This window comes from Symphodus melops (genome assembly GCF_947650265.1).
Source record: "Symphodus melops genome assembly, chromosome: 4".
Taxonomy (NCBI): domain Eukaryota; kingdom Metazoa; phylum Chordata; class Actinopteri; order Labriformes; family Labridae; genus Symphodus; species Symphodus melops.
The window spans coordinates 20,497,269-20,517,090 of record NC_136694.1 but is presented as its reverse complement, the minus strand read 5'-3'; the positions used below and the strand labels follow the sequence as shown (position 1 = coordinate 20,517,090).

At 41.4% G+C, this 19,822-nt stretch overlaps 1 protein-coding gene across 3 annotated transcripts in view; it reads left to right on the top strand.

The window, feature by feature from the left end:
• cacna2d2a (calcium channel, voltage-dependent, alpha 2/delta subunit 2a) overlaps positions 1-19,822 on the top strand; it is a 137,821-nt gene that overhangs the window by 60,592 nt on the left and 57,407 nt on the right. For all 3 annotated transcript variants that reach the window (XM_079342289.1, XM_079342288.1, XM_079342287.1), the window contains exon 4: positions 9,203-9,262. In XM_079342289.1, the coding sequence (XP_079198415.1) occupies positions 9,203-9,262 (60 nt within the window). The remainder of the gene's footprint in view (positions 1-9,202; positions 9,263-19,822) is intronic.

Genomic DNA, 19,822 nt, shown 5'->3' with positions numbered 1-19,822 from the left:
GCGTTCATAGAGCTTCGCAGTACCCTGTAGGTATTTAAATGCCAGGGCACTTAGCTCCATTACTCTCTAGTTTAAAACGATCCTCTGGGAGAGCTAGACTGTATGGTGGAGGGGAAGGGGGGTGTGGAGAGGAACAGAGAAATGGAGGCAAGATGAGGCCGGATTGGGGGGGGGGGGGGGGGGTGATGAGAAGAAGGGAAGTGAGAGGGATTAATTGTTCACTGAGGAGAGGACGATAACATCAGATGTTTAAAAGCCACCACAACTAATCCTGTCATTTCTTGGACTAGAATAATGAAAATGGAGAAGCGATATCTCCTGGAGAACCGCAAACTGAGCTAATCTGTATGGCTATAACCAGCGCGTTTGTGATTTCTAAATGCACAACAGATCATTCTATATTTCTCTTGGCGTGGTCTCATTTTACAGTGTGATAGCAGCAATATAAAAATATATATACAGGGCTGTTTGTCTTTAAGCTTTATTCTTGCATCTGTGATTTGTAATTTGTATAATCCTTCATGAAATATTTTTCATAATTTGCATTGATGGAGGATTATATTTCCCCTCTTTGTAAAAGCCCAGCATTCTAAACCCCATCATGTTTTCAGAAAGGTGCATATACAGTAAGTGGTAATGCACGTTTGAGTCCATTAACTGCAAATTGCGTATTGTTTTACACGACTCGCGACAATTTCAAAAAACTAACATCATATGCTTCAGATTGATTTGAAGCTGTGGATTAATATCCATTTTATTATCACAATAAAATACATGGACTTTAATCGTTTACACTGAACAACTGGTGTTTTTATCCCCCTTCTGCTCTCAAGCTGCATAAGAACTGTTCTGCTTAATTAACTCATTGAGCAAAAAAAAAAAAAAAAAGACAACAAGAGAAGACTCAGAGTTGTTTTGTATTGTAAAGGTAACTTGTCAGACAGCTTACCAGTATGTCTGAGATTTCTGAGCCTTTTGATTAAAATGGCAAAACAGTAGCTGTGATGGATTTTTTTTTCTTTTCTTTTTAAATGCCAGTTTTTTAATGACTCTCCAAGTTTATAGTGCGTTGAAATTAATATAAACCAGCAGCTGCCCTAAAGGTAAGAAATCCTTCTAAAAACATATGGTGTGCCTTTTCTAATCAGTTGGCAGCTTCATATAGAATACACAATGTCTCGTTAATGAGCTAAAACATGCAAAAATCATCTTCATGCTGCTTAAAATTCTGGCAGACACCGCTCCTGATGTTCTCAGTGTGGGATGTGCTCTCTCTCCTACTTCTGTCTGTTTGCACTTCTATCCAAATAGTTCTCTCTTTATTTCTGACCCACACCTGCCGTTCTCTCCCCACTTTCCCCCCACCTTTTGGTCCTGCAGCTCTCGCCTTCCTCCTCCTGTCATATCTGTCACAGACCTTCAGACGCTGGTGTTGCTCTAGGCTTCAAATTTAATTTGGTTTCAATCTGCTGTAATTGCTTTGAGAGACGAGCGTGTCTGCATGTTTTTCCTCTCTTACGTCTGCTGGAATACCTGATATAGTGTGTGTGTGCTACTGTAAGAGTTGGTGTGTGCGTTACATGAATATGACTGAAGGTGTGTACTCATGTGTGCACGTGTGTGTAATTTCTGAACAATTGCCTGGCCGCACACTGTCAATGATACACTTTGTCAAACAGCAGCTGCTGTCACTGGACTCTCTGGCACTTTGACAAGGCTTTTGTCAGAACCCGCACACTTTCTCTTTGTAGAGTAGGAGGAGCAGGGGAGGATGATGGGTAAAGCTGCAACAGATCACAAAATGTCTTTTAGGTAACACATTGTGACCTTTGAGTTAAATAATACCCAAATGTTTAACCACTTTCAATACTAGATCAGTAATCTAAAGTAAGATGGAGGATGATGGAAGTAAAGGGCATAAACAAGAAAGAAACAAATGTTTTGCCCTTGAACTGCAGACAGAGCTGTGGTGAAGTAAGGTGAGAGGAAGGTTGCTAAGCTGATAGACTGATATAATATTAGTATGGCTTTGTGTCATAAAGAAAACTGCCTCATCCTCCACATTTTTTTTAATACTTTATATCTGCCTTTTTTCACTCATCTCAAGTAGTTTGTTTTTAGTAATAATATTAAATCATACAAAAATGTGACAGCAGCTTAAACAGAATAACAGACTAACGATTATTATAGCCCCCTTATTTTGCTTGTTATTTTATCGATGAAACAATAATAATATGGATATATATATATATATATATATATATATATATATATATATATATATATATATATATATATAGTGTAAGCAAACAATATAAGTAATTTTTATTGAAAAAATTCAGCCACATTTGAATAAAATATTCACATTAACCTTCTATCCATTTGTCTGTGTTTCATTTGTTGCAAGAAAACACTTGTGACCCTTTCCAGCTGTGTTCACCCAGACTCAGCAGCCACTCTGAACCTGCCAAATGAAAATGGCTCTGAGAATACAAACATCTGTATAATTGATTGCATGTTGATTAGTGAGGGCTCTTTGAGCTGATTACAAGGGTAAAGTGGTACATACATCTGAAGTGTGTGTGTGTATGGGGGGGGGGGGGGGGGGGGGGTGTAATATGTGACCAGTGGTGATTGATGGTGTGTCAAAATGTGTAGAGGCTTTAAACACACGCATGCTAAAGGAGTCTCACCCTCGGCTATGGTTTGAGCGCATACCTTATGTTTGTGTGTGTTCTCACAATCGTCGATGTATTTTGACATTGCTGAAGTTTTTGTCAAGATGTGACACAAATGACAGATTGTTGAAATATAAAGCGGATGGCTCTGCACATCAGTCTTATTCTGTTGTGTTTGTGTCGCAGTGTGCGTGCATATATCACTCTCACCTCTGATCAAGGAGACATTCGCCCCGCATCTTGATGCCTTTTGCTCTGCTCCTCCCCGAGCAGCCTGCAGAGGAGGACGAGGAGGGAGAGGACGTAACACGCTGGTCATCCATACAAATATAACAAACACACAAACATACACCTTTTAACAGAATTTTGAAAATTAAAAAATCATTATTTTTAGAGGAGCGCTCTGCAAATTCATTAAGGTTTTTTTTTTTTTTGCCAGGGATTTTTCCAGCCAGTAGCTACACCATTTCTTCTATCTCAGTTACCTGCAAGGTTGATACCTTATAGGTTTCCAGAGAAGCAAGATGTCTGCATCTTTTTTCTTGTGTGTAAATGGCGCTTCAAGGCTCCCCTCCTCTCCGACTCTGTCTTTGTTGTCTGACTGATGCCAGTAACAGCAGGAAGGGCCGGGCAGCAGTTTGGGCTTGTCTCTGGCTATCTGTCAAAAGGTGGACAGTGAGCCAAACCAGCCAGACACTCACATGTCACTGAGCTGATCCTGGTCACATCACACATTACTCTGCCTACACGCTTACCATGAGCCCCCTGCTGGCCCTTGTCGGTAGGACACTTGGCTACCTGGGCTGCACATCAGTCTGTTGGCTCACAGTGAGGTGACCTTGTTTGACCTTTTATGCTTTTAAGATTTGTGCTGGATATATTGCCATGCTCCAAGTGCACATGTGTGCCTATGTGTGAGTAAATGACATAATGCTGTTAATAGAAATCTTCCCACATAAGGTTTAATTGAGTTTATAGTGGTAAATGATAATGTGCAGCAGAATGGTCTTCAGCTCCCTGCTGGACTAATATGTGTCTGCCTCTTAGCTTGAAAGGCTCTGTGGTTAAATGAGTGACATGCACATTATTTTTAAATGAATATCTCAAGAATTAACATTGTTCAATGGAGATACTTCAGAAGTCAATAATACATTGAATTAGCTCCTTTGCTCTTGTGACATTGCACCTAATACAATGAGATGTGATTATATCCATACTATAAACTTAGAAGTGGACTGATTAGTACACAAGCTTATGATCAAGCTTTGTATTTTCAGTGTAGCTATGAAGAGCCATTATGAGAGTTTATCAGCTGCTGAGAGCTAATGTTTTGTTCCAAAGTAAAGACAGCTGCCTGTCTTGTCCCATTGAACTACACACAGAAGCTTCAGCACAATGCTGCCAATCTCCAGAGGAGATATGCTGTTTCTGTGAGCCTGTGTGGAGTTTAAAAACTGGTGTTTGATTTTTGAAAAGCTGGGGAGTTGCTGCCACTGTATGGGTAGGTGACAGCTCGCGTCTTCCACATCCCCGTCTCCGTGGAAACAGCAGAGAGAAATCTGAAATAAGCGAGGAATTGCATAAAACAAAGTGTTAAACATTTCTGTTGTGTGGAAGGGGGGTACAGATTATGAGGGGTGGGCGGGGGGTAACAAAGGCAGGGATTATCTCAGCACATGCTACAATAGCACTACACACAGCCTCTGCAAACGGGCCTGCCACAGGGTGCTTTGGATCAAAGAACAAAGACAGGGTCTCCCACCCATCCATGCAGATCCTCTGTCGGAGTTGGCTTATAAGGACTACAATACCCAGCTGCAAGTAGAAAAAACAACTAGGGACGTGGAATTAAGGGTCATTATTGCTCCCCTCATTGTGGACTTAAACATTGGTTGGACATTCTGCCTTTTCTTTTTATCGATGTCCTTCTAACTAACAGACAGATGTTTGTAAGACATACTGTAAACACACCACATGATGTCAGAATTCTTCCTCTTTCACCCTCCAATGCTTGAAAGTTGAGTTCTATGCAAAGTCAATTAAAGTGTTTTGAAGTTTATTTGCGACTGTGGGCTTTGAATTAATATGGCTTTAAAGGGGGGGGGGGAGTTTGAATGCAGTAAAGTGAGACAGATGGAGAGAAATGGAGTACCATGTGTGATGGCTGGATAAACAGCAGAGCGAGGAGAAAAGATAAAAGGATGGTGAGAGAATGAAAGAAGGTGGTGGTGATGGGGGGGGGGGGGGGTGTTAGCTGCAGCAGCGAGGCGGAGTGAAAGTGAGTTTGCCTGTGATGTTTTAAAATTCTGGAGTGGAAAGTCCCTCCATCTGTTATTGTGGGACGGTTCTGACTCAGTGATTTCTATGATTGGCCTTAATCCCGGCCGAGTGGAGAAGACAGAATGAAGAGCTTAAAGCAGACTGCTCTCACTCTGACAGGCTCCACTGGCTGCTGCGGCTGCTGCTGCTGGAGCTGAGGATCATGGGTACGCTCAGTCTGCTGCCCCCTAATGGACCGACTGCTGCATATAACTGCACTTCTTTGCACTGCTACAACCACTCTTAAATAAAGCCGTGCTATGGTGACTCATTGAATTCAATCAGTTTTTAAACATAGATTAATTCTTCTTGTTTTATTTGTTATTATTATGACGTCACATGTATTTAGATGTAAATAGTGAAAAGGACTTGAGCTTGTAAAATGCGTTGCTAGTCTTATGACTGCTCAAAGTGCTTTTTATAAGGCAGGTCACATTCTCACGTTCACACACTGATGTTCAGAGGTTGATATGTAAAGTGTCCATCAGTATTAACTTGTCCCATTCACACACAGCTGACTGGAGCTATTGGGGGTTCAGTGTCTTGCCTGTGGACACTTTGACATGTGGCTAAGGGGCTGGGGATCAAACCTCTAACCTTCCAGTTTAGAGACGACAGACTCCATTGAACCACAGCTGCCCCAGATGTATCATGTCCTTCAACTTGCTCAAAACGTGCCACCACTTCTTCTGTATGTGTGAAAAGAAGCAGTGTAGATGAATGTGCTCTTAAAAGAGATGGTCTATATTTAGCTGTCTTTCTTCATGGAGCTTAGTGACTTTCCATTTCAATTGTCACTATCCCCAACAGCCAATCACTGTAAAATTCACTAAGGGTCTTCCCTTGCAGCGTAAGTCGCTCTGAGAAGGTTAAGTGACCTCAGCCAGAGCCATTTCACAGTCTTGTGGTCCCCAAGGTGACTTAAGCATTCCCTGAAAACCGAACTGAGGGTGTCGTTTGGAACATGTTGAGTACCTCGATTCAGGGCTGCAATCACACATGCAGACTGTGTCGGGTTTCCTCAAGTGTCCCCCCCCCAGATCACACAGACGACAATACGGTGTGTCGAGTGCCCTTTAAGCAAACTCTCGGTGGAAACAGCCTAACAGGCTGCAGCAATCACACAGGCGGCGTCAGGACGTCGAGGTTGGTGCTCACCTCAGCATGAGGCTGACTGTCCCCTATGTGCTGTCATTCCCTGAGAAATAACAAAGACTCCCAGTGGTTAAACTGCTCACCCCCTGGAACAGAGACAAGCCAACACTTATGAATATTAAAGATTTTAATCACCTCATGCTGGGCTTTCTCCTTATTTTTATTTTTTTCCATCTGCTGTCTTCTTGCTCTTTGAGTTTCCAATGATTGGACTACAGCTCTGTGGCTTTTGGACAATTACACCATCACCTACACTATTATGAGCAGTGTTTGCATACATGACAGACTCCAATGTGTGTTGATTGAGGCTGTAGGCCTTGTTATGGCACTTGACATGCCACGATCCATTACACTGTTGTGTTTATGGTTCTTGACCTTGCCTGAAGGCTCCGTGACAAACGGCCCAACATGTGATGCATTTCCTGTCAAGGTTACAATGGCAATAACATTAAAGAGCCCGTGCAGCGCGGTGTCAACTCCTCTGGTGTCTTTTGCCTGTATGCTGTAGTGTTATTTGCAGTGTTGTGTGGGCCTGTACTGAGCTTATCTGTGCTGTACTGTGCTGATCTCACTATGCTCATCCAGGGCTCTAAGCTGCTTGGGCCCCAGCCACCAGCATAGATGATATATCCCTGCCCCCCTCCCACATCTCTTACTCTGATTCATTGGCTGTTTGTGTTGCCCATCCATCTGCTTCCAACACAGAGGAAGGAAAGACACATGAAGACACATGGCTGTTTTGGAGCAGGGGGGACTACAATAAGGGGAAGAGGTATAGTCCCAGAGAAATGGTGGCCTACCTGAGGGAGAGGGAGAAAAAATACAGAGGAAAAGGCAGCTAGACAAACAGAGAGCTGAGAAAAAAAAAAAGAAGAAGAGGATGTACGGGCCTCTCAGGGGGAGAGAAATGGATTTTCTAAAGGGACAAAGTAGACATTCTTACTGACAGATTAAATGCTGTGGGGGAAAACGGAGCCAAGGGGATGAAAAGCTGGCTGGATCAAAGACCAAGACAGAGGGTTGATGGGGAAAAAGGTGGAAACTGTTACGTTTTGTTCTTAAAAGGATCTTTGCATATCAAAATACAATAGATACACCAGCTTATATGACAGAGAGTGAAATCATATAGCTTTTCTTTTCCGTCTGATCTCAGTGCTGAAATGCTGTGAGATTATTGTTCAGCCGCTGAGTGTTTATCCCTAATTAAAAAACATAGCGCTGATTGTTTCGCCAAAAGATTACCACTGCTGCGCAGCCCTTTAGCAAGGTTGACCCTCTCTTATGAATATCCACACAATTGCTTTGTCTTGTAAATGGCCTCTTTCGTAATATTTTCAATGACCTAATTAGTTCCTCAATTCATTGTTTCATTTGCATATTGTCTCATTTGGAAATGAATACAATCTTATCGTTGTTATTTAAGGCGTTCAGGTTATTAAAAGGGATAATGCAAAAGCATAAGGACAGAGGATATGAAGTGCTTTTATGTCACACGTTAGGCTATATATTGAATCAGGAATATACTTTATGCTCTTCAATAGCTGCCCGGAGTGGTCGTCTGAGTCTGCAGTGTGTTTAGAGGAAGTGGAGCAATATTGCATCCATGGGGGGCGTGAATCGGTGTTGTGCTGGGATGTGGTGGGTGGGGCCCTTTATAGAAATAGGACAACTTTTACTATAATGAGAGTTTACATCTTGTGTATTTTTAGTCGATGAATGGCCTCCTGCAGTAGGGGAATGCTTCTTTAGTGTTTCTCTACAAACAAATGAGCAGTTACCGTAGCAGGGGTCTAAATAGGATTCATAATTTTAGACTCCTGGGACTTTACGGCCGATCACACTATTCTAGACTGGGTACGAGATCGCCCCTTAGAGGCCTGGAGAAACCTAGATAAAGAGGAACAAGAGTGAGGGTTGTGATGGGGGGGAGTGAGGCTCTAACACTTCAACATACTGTATTTGCAACTGACTTCCGACATGGGAAGCCTACATACAGAAAGCCTCTTAATGTATAATCCTGAGCTTTATCATGGTTAAGCAAAACCATTTGAAGTTGTGTTTGATACTACAGATGGGGAAAAAAAATCGAGAGTCTTATCTTCAGAGATTCATGACTTCCAAAAATCGATTTTTTTATTTTTTACTTTTTTTTGGAGGGGGTTAATCCGTCACTCCCTGCTAAATGCTAAGGCTAGCTCTTTAACTCAGCAGAATCCCCAAAGGAGCAGCAAGAAATTCAGCCAGTCTAATTCAAAAATAGACTTTCAATCCAAGGATTCATGATGTGTTATCTGATGGAGAATGCCTTGGTGAACAGGTGGTGTTTGAGAAGATTTTTGAAAAGAGACGCAGCAGTGTGGATTTTGGCAGGGAGGGAGTTCCAGAGCGTGGAGGCGAAGGCATTGAAGACTCTGTCACCAAAGAATCACAGTTTGACACCAGAAATAGCAACGTTTCAACTCATATTGTGATGTAGCTATCATTGTCCACCCGTTGGGGAACCCCCATAAAAGATTGAAATTTGAATTTGATATTTGTTGGCCAAAGAGCAGGATGGTATTATTTTGGTTGTTTATGATTAGAGACTTTTATTTTGCTTGTAACTAATCTACTAAAATAAATGAGTAAATGGCTACGTCTGCTTCCTTGTTTTATCTGAAGCTAATGTTCTCACATTCTTGTTTGAATATTCAGCAATCCCCTTAATACAAGACATTAACTTAACCTTAAAGTAAAGTATATTGGTGCTTATGGTGTGTTTATGTTCATGTGTAAATTCATTTTCTTCATTAAAACTTTTGCATTAAAAATACGATTGTGTTTAACTTGTTCATCTATCAACAATCTTGACTATAGAACCTGTACTGTATACACAAGGTCACCATGTCTCACTTCTCATCTGCTTGTTTGTCTCTCTCTCTCTCTCACACACACACACACACACACACACACACACACACACACACACACACACACACACAAAGACACACATCCATCAATGTCCCATTGAGTTCTGACATTCACACTGCTGTTTTTCTGTTTCTTTGTAGAAACTGGCCAGAGAGGCGGAGCAGCTTCAACAGGAGCACGTATGGCAAGACGGTGTGACGGTAAAGTGGGACACATGCTCCTCTCCCTCTTTCTCCAAGACAACTTCCTTATTTATTTTTCTAATTCCAGGAGAACTGGTTCGATGTATGGCTTTCTGTATTTTAACCTTCTGTTTCTCAGTTTTCTCCCTATTTAGATATTCTCCTATTTTATGTTGAAATCTTCAATGACAATGTGATCAGCATCACAGAGAACATGTGGTGATAAAACCTTTTCAATACGTGAAAAATTCAGCACACAACACAGCCCCATTTGTCTGCAACGAATGCTTACATTAGGAGTTGATATTTCCATGGTCTTTGGCATTATCTAAGAGTATTTGGTCTGTTTTGTTTCCACTGTAAGTTGAACAATACATTCTCTTACAGCTAACCTTTAAAAAAAAGACAAGCGATCCACTCTTGAAATCCACCCAAAAAAAGGAGAGATGATTTAGTTTGTGTTTGTGCGCCTTTTTGCTCCAATGACTCTCAACTTCGCAAATACTCAAATGCCCGACAAATATGCATGCATACTGATGCATGCACACACACACACACACACACACAGACACACACACACACACACACACACACTCACACAAGTATATGTAGCCTAACCTAACAGATACACATGCACATTCCCTCCTGTCATTTCCTCTGTCTCCAGGGAGACGAGCTCGCTGTCATGGTACACTTCCCTCAAATGGATTTTTAACCCAGCGCCTCCTGGGGGATATTTGAGAAAAGGCTTTAACTGATTTAAAACGAATAATTATGAGCCCTACTTCCCTGCAAAGTCCATTTTTATCCATGGTTGCTTACACTCTGAAGCTATAGTCTTGGGGTGGCTGAGCTTGGGGTGGCTGAGCCCCCCCCCCCCCTCCTGTCTCCATCCCCGCCTCCACCTGTCCCTCCCTTACTGCTGGTCCGAGGGCGGTGGCTGCAACGCGGCTGTCCTTTCATCTTAGGCCTTAGCGGGGCTGACGCCTGCCTCTCTGCCCGATGCGTCTAGCCATGCAGCAAGTGGAGCCTGGGTCACGGTGACCACACACAGAACACCTGTTCATAAGAAGCTGCATCCAATATGGCATCAATATCTCCTCATGTGGAAAAGTCAGCACTCACTTTAATCCTCCACACCCCTGCCAAAAAAAAAAAAAAATCTCCATCTGTTTCTATACTCTCTCACCTTTCTGTCCTTCTCTTCGTGTTTGATTTTCTGTCCAGTCAACACCCTCTACACCTCAATCACATTCATATACATTTTTTGTAATCTTTGTATGTCTTTAATCAGGCATGAAAACTGTTATTTATCATATACACATCATATTTCTGCAAATCTTGCAAATGAATCCTCATGGTGCCCCTCTATTAATAATGTATTGCAGCTGATTTCATTTGCCTTTATAATCAGTCCAGGTAATGAATCTCACGGGGGGGGGGGGGGGGGGGGGGTAAAAACCATTACAAAAAAAAGAGTTGGAGGTGGGTGGGGATAGAGGTGGAGTGGGAGAGGTGGATACACATTCTTGCGAGAAGATTTTTTTTTCTTCTGTTTTGTAGATTTTGTGCTTTCCTAATTTCTCTTTGGATGAACACTCTGCTGACTGACACTCTAATTAGATTAGGGCTGCATGCTCTTTGGGCATATAAGGGAGCAGTATGCGTCGCATCTTAAACTAGAAGGGTGGAGCAGTGTGTCAAATGAAGAGAAAAGGTGTTTATGCACGAGCGACGGTGTGTTTTGATAGAATTTTAGCGCGTGTTCTAGTCTGGGATGGAAAAGCATAATAGGGTTGTTTGTGTTTGTCGCCGAGTGGGTATTTATTTGTATGTGTTTATTAACGGCAGGTTCGGTACCTGGCCCAGCCCATCTGCTCGCCTCGCAATATGGTGACATCATAGAAACTCAATGACTAGCCTGTTCCTCACAACTGCTGCCATCACAGCTGTTACCGTAGCAATGGGAAGAACTCAGCCTTCCTCCCTCTCACTCACACACACACACACACACACACACACACACACACACAAACCTTTCGAGCTTTTCCCTGGTTGAACTGCAGGACTGTTTTTTTTTTTTGTTGTTGTTTTTTTCGGACCGTCCTGACGGCTGGATATTATGGATGTCAAAATGTTGATTGTAACAACTGTTGTGGTGGTCGTCCAGGGTTTTAAATCCATTGGAATGAAATGGCGTGTGAAATAGACATTAAAGTGTTGAATTGCCATTCTGAAGGTCAGGTGCCCATCCCTCTGTGACACTTCACTTCTGCGTTGGCACCACAGTCATCTCGAGTCATTTCATTGCTGTTTTGCGATTCTCTTAGGGATGCAAAAACTCTGCATATATGGAAAATCATCATTGTTTTGTAAACTTAAAATTGGACGAGAAAAAGCAGAACAACTTTCTGGATACCATCAGCATATAGCTTGTTTTACATTTTTCTATTTGAATATGGTTATCAAACAATCCTGACTGTGACAGCTTTTACCCAGTAGCTGAATGAGGTTATGTACAGTGTTTAGAAAGGGATTTAAATGTTCTTCCCCACAGAGAAATTGCATTCCTCTTGGTGATATGATTGCCTGGGTTTTTGCCAGTTTGGAATGCTTTACTGCTTTTAATAGTTTTTTTTTTCTTCCTGAAAACCAACAAAATGCCAGTGTTATGGACTTCTTTAGCAATATCCACAGTCAGAGGGTCCATGAGGCAGCTTAGTCTCACTCAAGTTTACATAATTAACACACCATGTATTTAACCTTGAGACATTTAAAGCACAATTATAACATTTCATTAGCACAGTCAGAAAGGCAAAAAAGAGTTTTTAGAAAAGCTCAAATGTTTGATTCCTTGTCATTTGAATACAACCTTCACTTCTTTTTGAGCAAACAAACGTCTGTTCACAACCAAAAAAACAAAGTTCTGCTGAATGTAGACATCTTGCACTTTTTTTGATGAACCTAATCATAGATGCTGGTGTGCATTTCATGGTGAGGTTTCCTAACACGCTAGGTTTTCTTTGAGGTGGTTTGGTGGTGGATACACAGTGCAGATTGGACTTTTGCACCATATGTCCACAAGTGATGCAGCCAGCTGGAACCTGCTTTGTGTGTCTGACATGCTGTTCTAACATGTACTGTAATGTTTTGAAAAATTCTGTCCAATTGGCATTTAAGTTAGTTGATATTATTCTGTATTATTAAGTTATTCTATATAAGGCATCACTATACCAGTGTGATTATGGGTAATTCCAGTTTTTTGTGTCCATTCCAGTGTGAAATGTTTACCCTGAATGTCCCTGCAGATCACACATAAATGATTAGTCCATAATGACCTTCTAAATAACTTCTGAAATGTTAAAGTCGTCCGCCATTCATCTTAAGGAACGTTTTTTTACGAAGAGCTAGATGCCTCTATTGTGTGGCTGCTTGCTATTTAAATGTAGCATGGCCTACTGTATCTCCTATTGTGTGTGGCTGACTGTTTAATGATAATTCTTCGCCTGTTTTAAAAAAAAAAAAAACAGTACATGTTTACACATGGTTGATGTCAAAAAGTTTTTTTTTATCCATATGAACTGCATCAAAAGAAACAGGTTTACCAGCTGAATTAGTTATTGGGAAGTTAGTAGATGTAGGGATCTTTTTCAAGTTATTTCTAGAACAAACAGCGCTTCATATTTTTCTGAATAGAAAATTGTCTCTGGTCAGCATAATTTTCTAACTAATGATATAATCAACAATAAATTAACCGCTACATTTTCATCAAGATTGTATAACCACTCACTTTCTTTCATATGTTAGCTACAGATGATGACCACTTTCACTTAGCTGAAGGAGAGTTGACACAAAGTGCAACATGTTGGAACAGGGAGACAAGATTGGATGAAAAGAAAGGACGGAGATTGTGGAGATCGGCGGAAGACATGTACTTTCCATCAGATTGTGATGTGGCAGCTGCTGTACGTTTGAAATGCATTAGTGCTAATAGCTGTGCCATTAGGGGAGAGAGAGGCACTCTGTTGATGGGTTGTCATGATGAAACCAGGGAGAGGGGGGTGTCAAAGAGAAGCACAGAGGGGAGAGAGACGTGTAAGTGAGAAAGCAAGTGAGTGAGGGGAGAAGGTAAAAAAGACGGAGGAAACGGGAAACAGAGACGGAGCCATCTTCCAGGCCATTTACTGCAATCATCACTCTCTAATCAATCAAGCCTTTCATCATAGGACAACACAATCTCTTCTTCTGCCTCTGTCTCTCTTCATCTCCACTCAGCCACCCACTCGCATACGTAACTGTGGTGTACGTGTGACCTCTTTTTCATTCTCCATACATGTGTTCACCTGAAGGGCTCTTGTGCCTACATTCAAGAAGGGATATAAGCTAAATTGTTCGTCTGTCCAATGCGAACAACATTTAATCATCTTAGTCATCGTTGATCAATTCTCTGAAAAGGATGAAGTACATGTCCATGGCACATTCAGCCAATATTTCAACCACTACAACTCTTAAGTCACAATAGCTTCCCTCAGAGGTTGAACATGACCTTAAGTGTGAGGGGCACTAGCCAGAGTGACAAGGGTTTGTTCACTTGACCAAGTTCGGCTCCTTTCATAATGCCTCTATTTGAGATAATTGGCCCTTCAGAGGAAATGAGTGAGAATCATTGTGGTGACTCTCAGCCCAGCCCTCGAAGCTACCGGCTCCATTAGCCACAGAATACATTAGTCTAAGGAGGGCTGCCTCTGACAGATTCAAATTCAGATTCTGGTAAAATAGACAAAAATGAAGAGAAGCCTCACCCTGTTTTTATTTTTATTCATTATTTCTTCTCATTCTACTGTTAACCTGACAATTTTTCAAATTTTTTATCCCTTTTTTTTTTAGTCTTTTGTAAATGTTTCCAAACATTTGTTTTTCATGTTGTAGTGATCAAAACAGGTATCAAGTTCACATTTCTTCCAAGTCGGTGCATCTCATCATTTATAAGTGATCAGTGTTGTTGAATCTACACCTAAAATATGCTTCAAGCGATAGTAAGCTAGAAGCAAGTTAGAGTGTTTTATCGGCAAGATCTGCGACTGACCACCATGTTTAGTTAATTTTCTTTTTTTCTTATCCCTGAATTACATTACAAATATCTTATTTTGAAAGTTAGATGCAGACATCCAAAGAGCAAACGCAGAAATAAAATTGATTATATCCAGCTGAAATCTTGCAAAAGACTTCTATAGCGGGGGCTAGAGTGGGAGTTTGGCATACAGCTATGGGAGCTCTTTTTACATATACTGTGCTTATTTCAAACACTGATAAGCATAGCCACACATTGTGTAATCGCAAACAAACTGTATCTATTTTCAATGTGAGCTTTTTTCTTTTTTTTATACTCCTTATGGCTGCTAAGAGACAGAGTGCTTGCAGCCTGCCGAGCACGTAATGGAACTCATAAACAGTGTTATCACTGAATCCTGAACCATGCAACAGACTTCCATCTGCTCGCCACTGGAAGGGAAAGCAATGAGGAGCGGCTGTGTGGAGAAAAATTCCTGAACAGCGTACAATTTTACAGAGCCTCCTCCGTTTCAAATGTATCTGATGGTGATATTGCCTCAGCGGAAAGTTTACTTACACTCAGAACTACGACGTACTTGTAATGGGAGCTTTACACAAAATAAAGATCAAGCGTTATTTGTTGAGTTGATCAATTGGCATTAAGTCAAAGCAGAATTGACCACTCCCTTATTAACTGAAGCTTCTCCCTCCTCTTGAACTCTCCTACCTTTCTGTCTTTTCCTCTAGCGTCTGCCCTATATATATATATATATATATATATATATATATATATATATATATATATATATATATATATCTCCATCAACTGCACTGTTGCTCAGGGCAACAATCAGGCCTTTGGTTGCTGTAGTAGCCCAACACTTTGTTAATTTCAGCTTCTTGATTGCAGATGGCTGTAATTAGTTTAAGTGGCACTCTCTAAGGTACAAATGTCCTTTTCTCACATTTTTTCCCTTTTCTTCTCCAACTTCTTTCTCTAAATCCATCATGTGACTTTTTTTCAGTTCCTAGTGTGTCCCTGCTGCTTCAACAGAGACCTCTTGAAAACTTCTATACTCGAGTAGGGAGACTTTCTGCAAAGTCTCAGGTGACTCAGAATAGAAAACGAACGGAAGTACATGATCAGTTTATGAGAAACTCAACGATAAAGAGAAAAAAATAACAGGACAGAAGTTCATGTGTGTCAGTAAGCCTTCAGTCAGTAAGAGTATGTCCAACTGCGATGAAGCGCTAGCCAGGGGGGAGGGTTGAGAAAGTGGCCCCCATGTCGAAATCCCACTGATCGATCTCCCTGCCTCACAGGAGATGAGAATCAATAGTCAGAGAAATCCAGTGAGTCACGCTGCAGACCTTGATTTTCTCATTTTAACACATGGCCAACACCCATGAAATGTTATTTTAAAGGCCCATCTGGTCAGGGTAAGGTCATTATAAAAGAGAAGGAAAATGGACTGATGGTACTAACTATAGTCATAGTTTAATGTATTTCATTGTTTGTTCCTTTTTTCCACAATTACTGTATATGTCCTAGAGCTATAATAACTCAAACATTCAAAGAAAATTACAGGAATGTTTTTTTATTTTTATTTTTTGTCCATTTAATTTGCAAACAGTTTAAATTAGAGGTGACAGGATACGGGAGGGGGGGGGGGGGATAAAATGACAACACTTGTTAACAGTAGCCTTACTTATGACACTGGTACCTTTTTGAATTGTTTTATTGTTGGGATTAAGTGGATACTTCAACGTTATGATGTGAATTAAAACTCTGTGGGTCTTTGATTGCTTATGTCATCTTGGGCTTCAACTAAAAAAAAAATGTATTGTCTCATGTAGTCCGAATTGGAAGATACCAATAGATGTTTTATATATGACATCATTGTGTTCCAGTCTAATGGGATGTTCCAGGAAAGTAAAGTATCTAAAGAGTCGAGCCAACAGATTTGTTCTGTTGTAGCAGAGGAGAGATACCTCGGTTTTAGTGTTTGCTTGATGCATTCAAGGCTTCCTTTTGTCATTAGAATGTTCAAATCATTGTAAGGGACAGCAAGGCATCTGATGGAAATGATTACAGGGTCGGAAATAACAGGTTTTCTTGAGCTGGCGCTGATTGTTGATTGGCCACTCTCAGTCAGCATGTAAAGAGGAGGTGGTGACTTTTCAGGACACTATGGACTTGCAGTGGTAAAATGGCTGCAAAAAGCTCTATTCAATCCTCCAGGAAAGATGGAACCTAGAAACACTTTGCTCAGATAAGTGGAGCTCCAGTGTCATACCAAGCTGTAGTTTGATTGGACAGGCAGGTCCAGGCCGAATACCAAACTGTTTGTCGTTGGTCAGCCCAGCTGCAGATGCTGTAAAACATGTTATATGTGGGTAATTGCATTTCCTTTATCAAACCCCTCTGGAATCTCATGATAGCATTAATATGTTCACTGCTTGTTTATCTTATTTGTCTTTACTGGTGTTACAGCACCTTTTCCCTGCTTCCCCTCTGATGAGCAGATTGGGGGCTTTTTTTGGGAGGTGTTGGCATGCATGTGTCATGTTGGATAGGCTTTTTATCTGGCACTGTGTCCATGCAGTGGAGTGATGCTATCAGCATTAAAACCTGCTCCTCAATGGAGCCCTGTCAGCCAACAATGGAGAGCAACAATTCCCAGAGTGCAGCAGGACAAAGCCTTCTTTCCTTATCGTGGGGTCGGAATATTCACAGACTGATTTGACTGCTTTTACCAAGGGGAAGTGTCAAGCTCTAAAAGGAAGAGACCGCAGAGCAGAGATGGGAGAGGGAGAGGCAAGAAATGGAGGGGAAAAAAAGGGGAATAAGTGGTTGAATTGACCTGGGGTTGTTTGCAAAGAGACATTTAAAGAGCAAATTTTCCAGATTCATTTTGGGGAATTGGGGGCATTAAATATAACCATCTTAAAAAATGTTTAAATGATGTATTTTTATTTTCGTTCAATAATCAACTGTCCTCCCTCAGTCTGTCCTCTATCTCCTGAGTTGCTGCCAATCTTCTGTGACTCTTTGAAGTGAGAATGCAGTTACAGGAGACTTGGTGCTCTGTGCAACGGGGAGCAGGACATTGATGAGATGCGCATGGAGAATGTCATTCACTTTGCTGAATTTGCACTGTGTATTGGAGCTTTAATCTGGGGGCACATTTGTTTATTGGCATACAAATGAACATCTGCATGGAGCTACGCTTGGACGCCATGGTCTCAGCAGCTCCCTAATCGCTTAAAAGCCTGGAGATGCAGAGCATGCCAACGAGAGCGCAAGAGAGGGAGAGAGAGTGAGGCAGCGGCCGCGCCCAAGGCCTCCCATCACAGGCTCTCCTTTATCTCAGTTTCACTCCCGCTCAGTGTTTCTCGCACTTTCTTCTTTCTTCCAGGCCAACAGTTTAATTTCCAGTTTGCTTCTTGTCTTTTTATTGACTTGGCATTATAAAAAAAATCATGTTGGTGACCTTCAGTGGTTAAGACGACAGCCATATTTTAAAAACCAGACACCTCCAACAACATGTCTGCATTCATTTGTGAAGTGATGTGACAGAGCAACAAATGGCTTTTTCAAGGACTGTGGCACTTGACAAATGAAACCCCTGACTATAGGAGGAAATATGATGAAGAAACAATCACAGTCTACAGAATTAAGTGCTGAAACTTAATTTCAAAGATATTGCATGACCAACATGTCAAACTTTATTTTCTTCAAGTAAGCACTACTTACATCAAACATCTTTACCATCAGAAAATATGAGTTCATTGTAAGGCTCTTGTACTCGTGTAAAGTTGTTTATTAACTTAGAGAATTTCAGCTTCTCGGACCTGTCAGCTGATGGATCAAATCATTAAATTCTGAACACTACCCACTGTAAGTAAACTTGAAAGGGAAATACTGTGCCTAAGCAATATGTGATCCCTCAACATAGAGATATGATTCACAAACTTCCCTGAATCAACAAGGTCCAGCCAAAGAACAAGAATTCATATTTTATTCATAGGCGCTGACTCCCGCAGTTAGAGATCAAAGCCCCTAAAGAGCTCTAAGATCTCTGACAAATTTTTACATGTCGATGATTAATTTACCACCGATGAAAGGCATATTTCATGAGCTCACCTTTTGACACGTGTTCAAACCTTTGGGCCATATAAACTAAAGGGAATGAGCAGAACAAATTTGCTTTCTGATGGCTTTATATGATTTCATTTTGACGTCTCTCCTTTCTGCGTGAACGCCCTTGTGCATGTATTTCCTTAACATTCCATTTTCCACATAAAATTGGATGTCAGTCATCTCTCACTTTACATACGTGAATAGTAATGCACCTTTGTGTGTTCGTGTGTGCGCGCGCATTGAATTCAGAAGGGGTTTAGCCTCAGAATTGCCAGAGAGGTCTCACAAGCTAAAACAGCTGAGTGTTTATCTAGTGGCAGTGTCTTGAGTTTCACACTATTTGACACCTAGAGATGGGATATAAGGATGCTGTGGAATTAGAAAGACAGAGGGGGAGATAGGTGGAGACAAGAGAGGAGATTGGAGTGGAGGAGATAAGAAAAGGAGTCAGAATTTATTGCACCATAACGGCTTTGTATCAAACTTTACGTGAGCACTTCTCTCTCTGCAACCAAATCAAATTGTTTGGTTTTTCTGGTTGCATTTTCACACTGTGTGCGTGTGTGTGTGTGTGTGTGTGTGTGTGTGTGGGTGTGTGTGTGTGTGTGTGTGTGTGTGTGTGCGTTGGTGTGTGTATACCTTATGAGTTGATGTGCCTGGGTTAATGAAGAGCAGTAAATGAAATCCTTTATTGTGTTTGATATAATGTCAGCTTCCATTAGGGAAACTGGTGCTAGGAATGATTGCGAGACAATCAGGGCCAGGAGAGGGGTGCATTGTGTGTGTGTGTGTGTGTGTGTGTGTGTGTGGGTGTGTATGCGGGCGTGTGCATGAAAGACGTTACGTGTAGCTGTTTCTGCATGCTTGTGTGCACACCCGAGGGCACGGCGGAGGCACTGAGTGTGTTCTGTAATTATAAAATCATTAGCAGGTGTCCAGAGGAGATATGAATATGACTGTAATCTGTCCCCACCCATGATGGAGCGCTTGTCACACACTCAAATGTCAACCTGTCTCAGGAAGCCTGTTGAGAGAGTGCATCGATTCAAATCCAAAAGATTCATTCCCAGTGATCACACTCAGTCTTTGCATGCCCCCCTACATATGACAGCTTTTATGTACCATACTTTTTTTCAATCGTTAGCCTTTATGCTTACCTGGACTTCTCATGTGTCAGCTTTATCTTCACATGCAGCAGAATCTAGTTTTTAGGACCCCAACCTTCTCTTGAAAAGGGTATCTATGTATGTCATGGATGACATTGAAATAACATGCAGCACATGACAAGAAGACATGTAGGCATAAAAAACACCCCCACAGTTGGACTGACTGACAGGCGTACCAAAGAACAAAAGACAGGCAGCCATGTATCTGGTCAGACA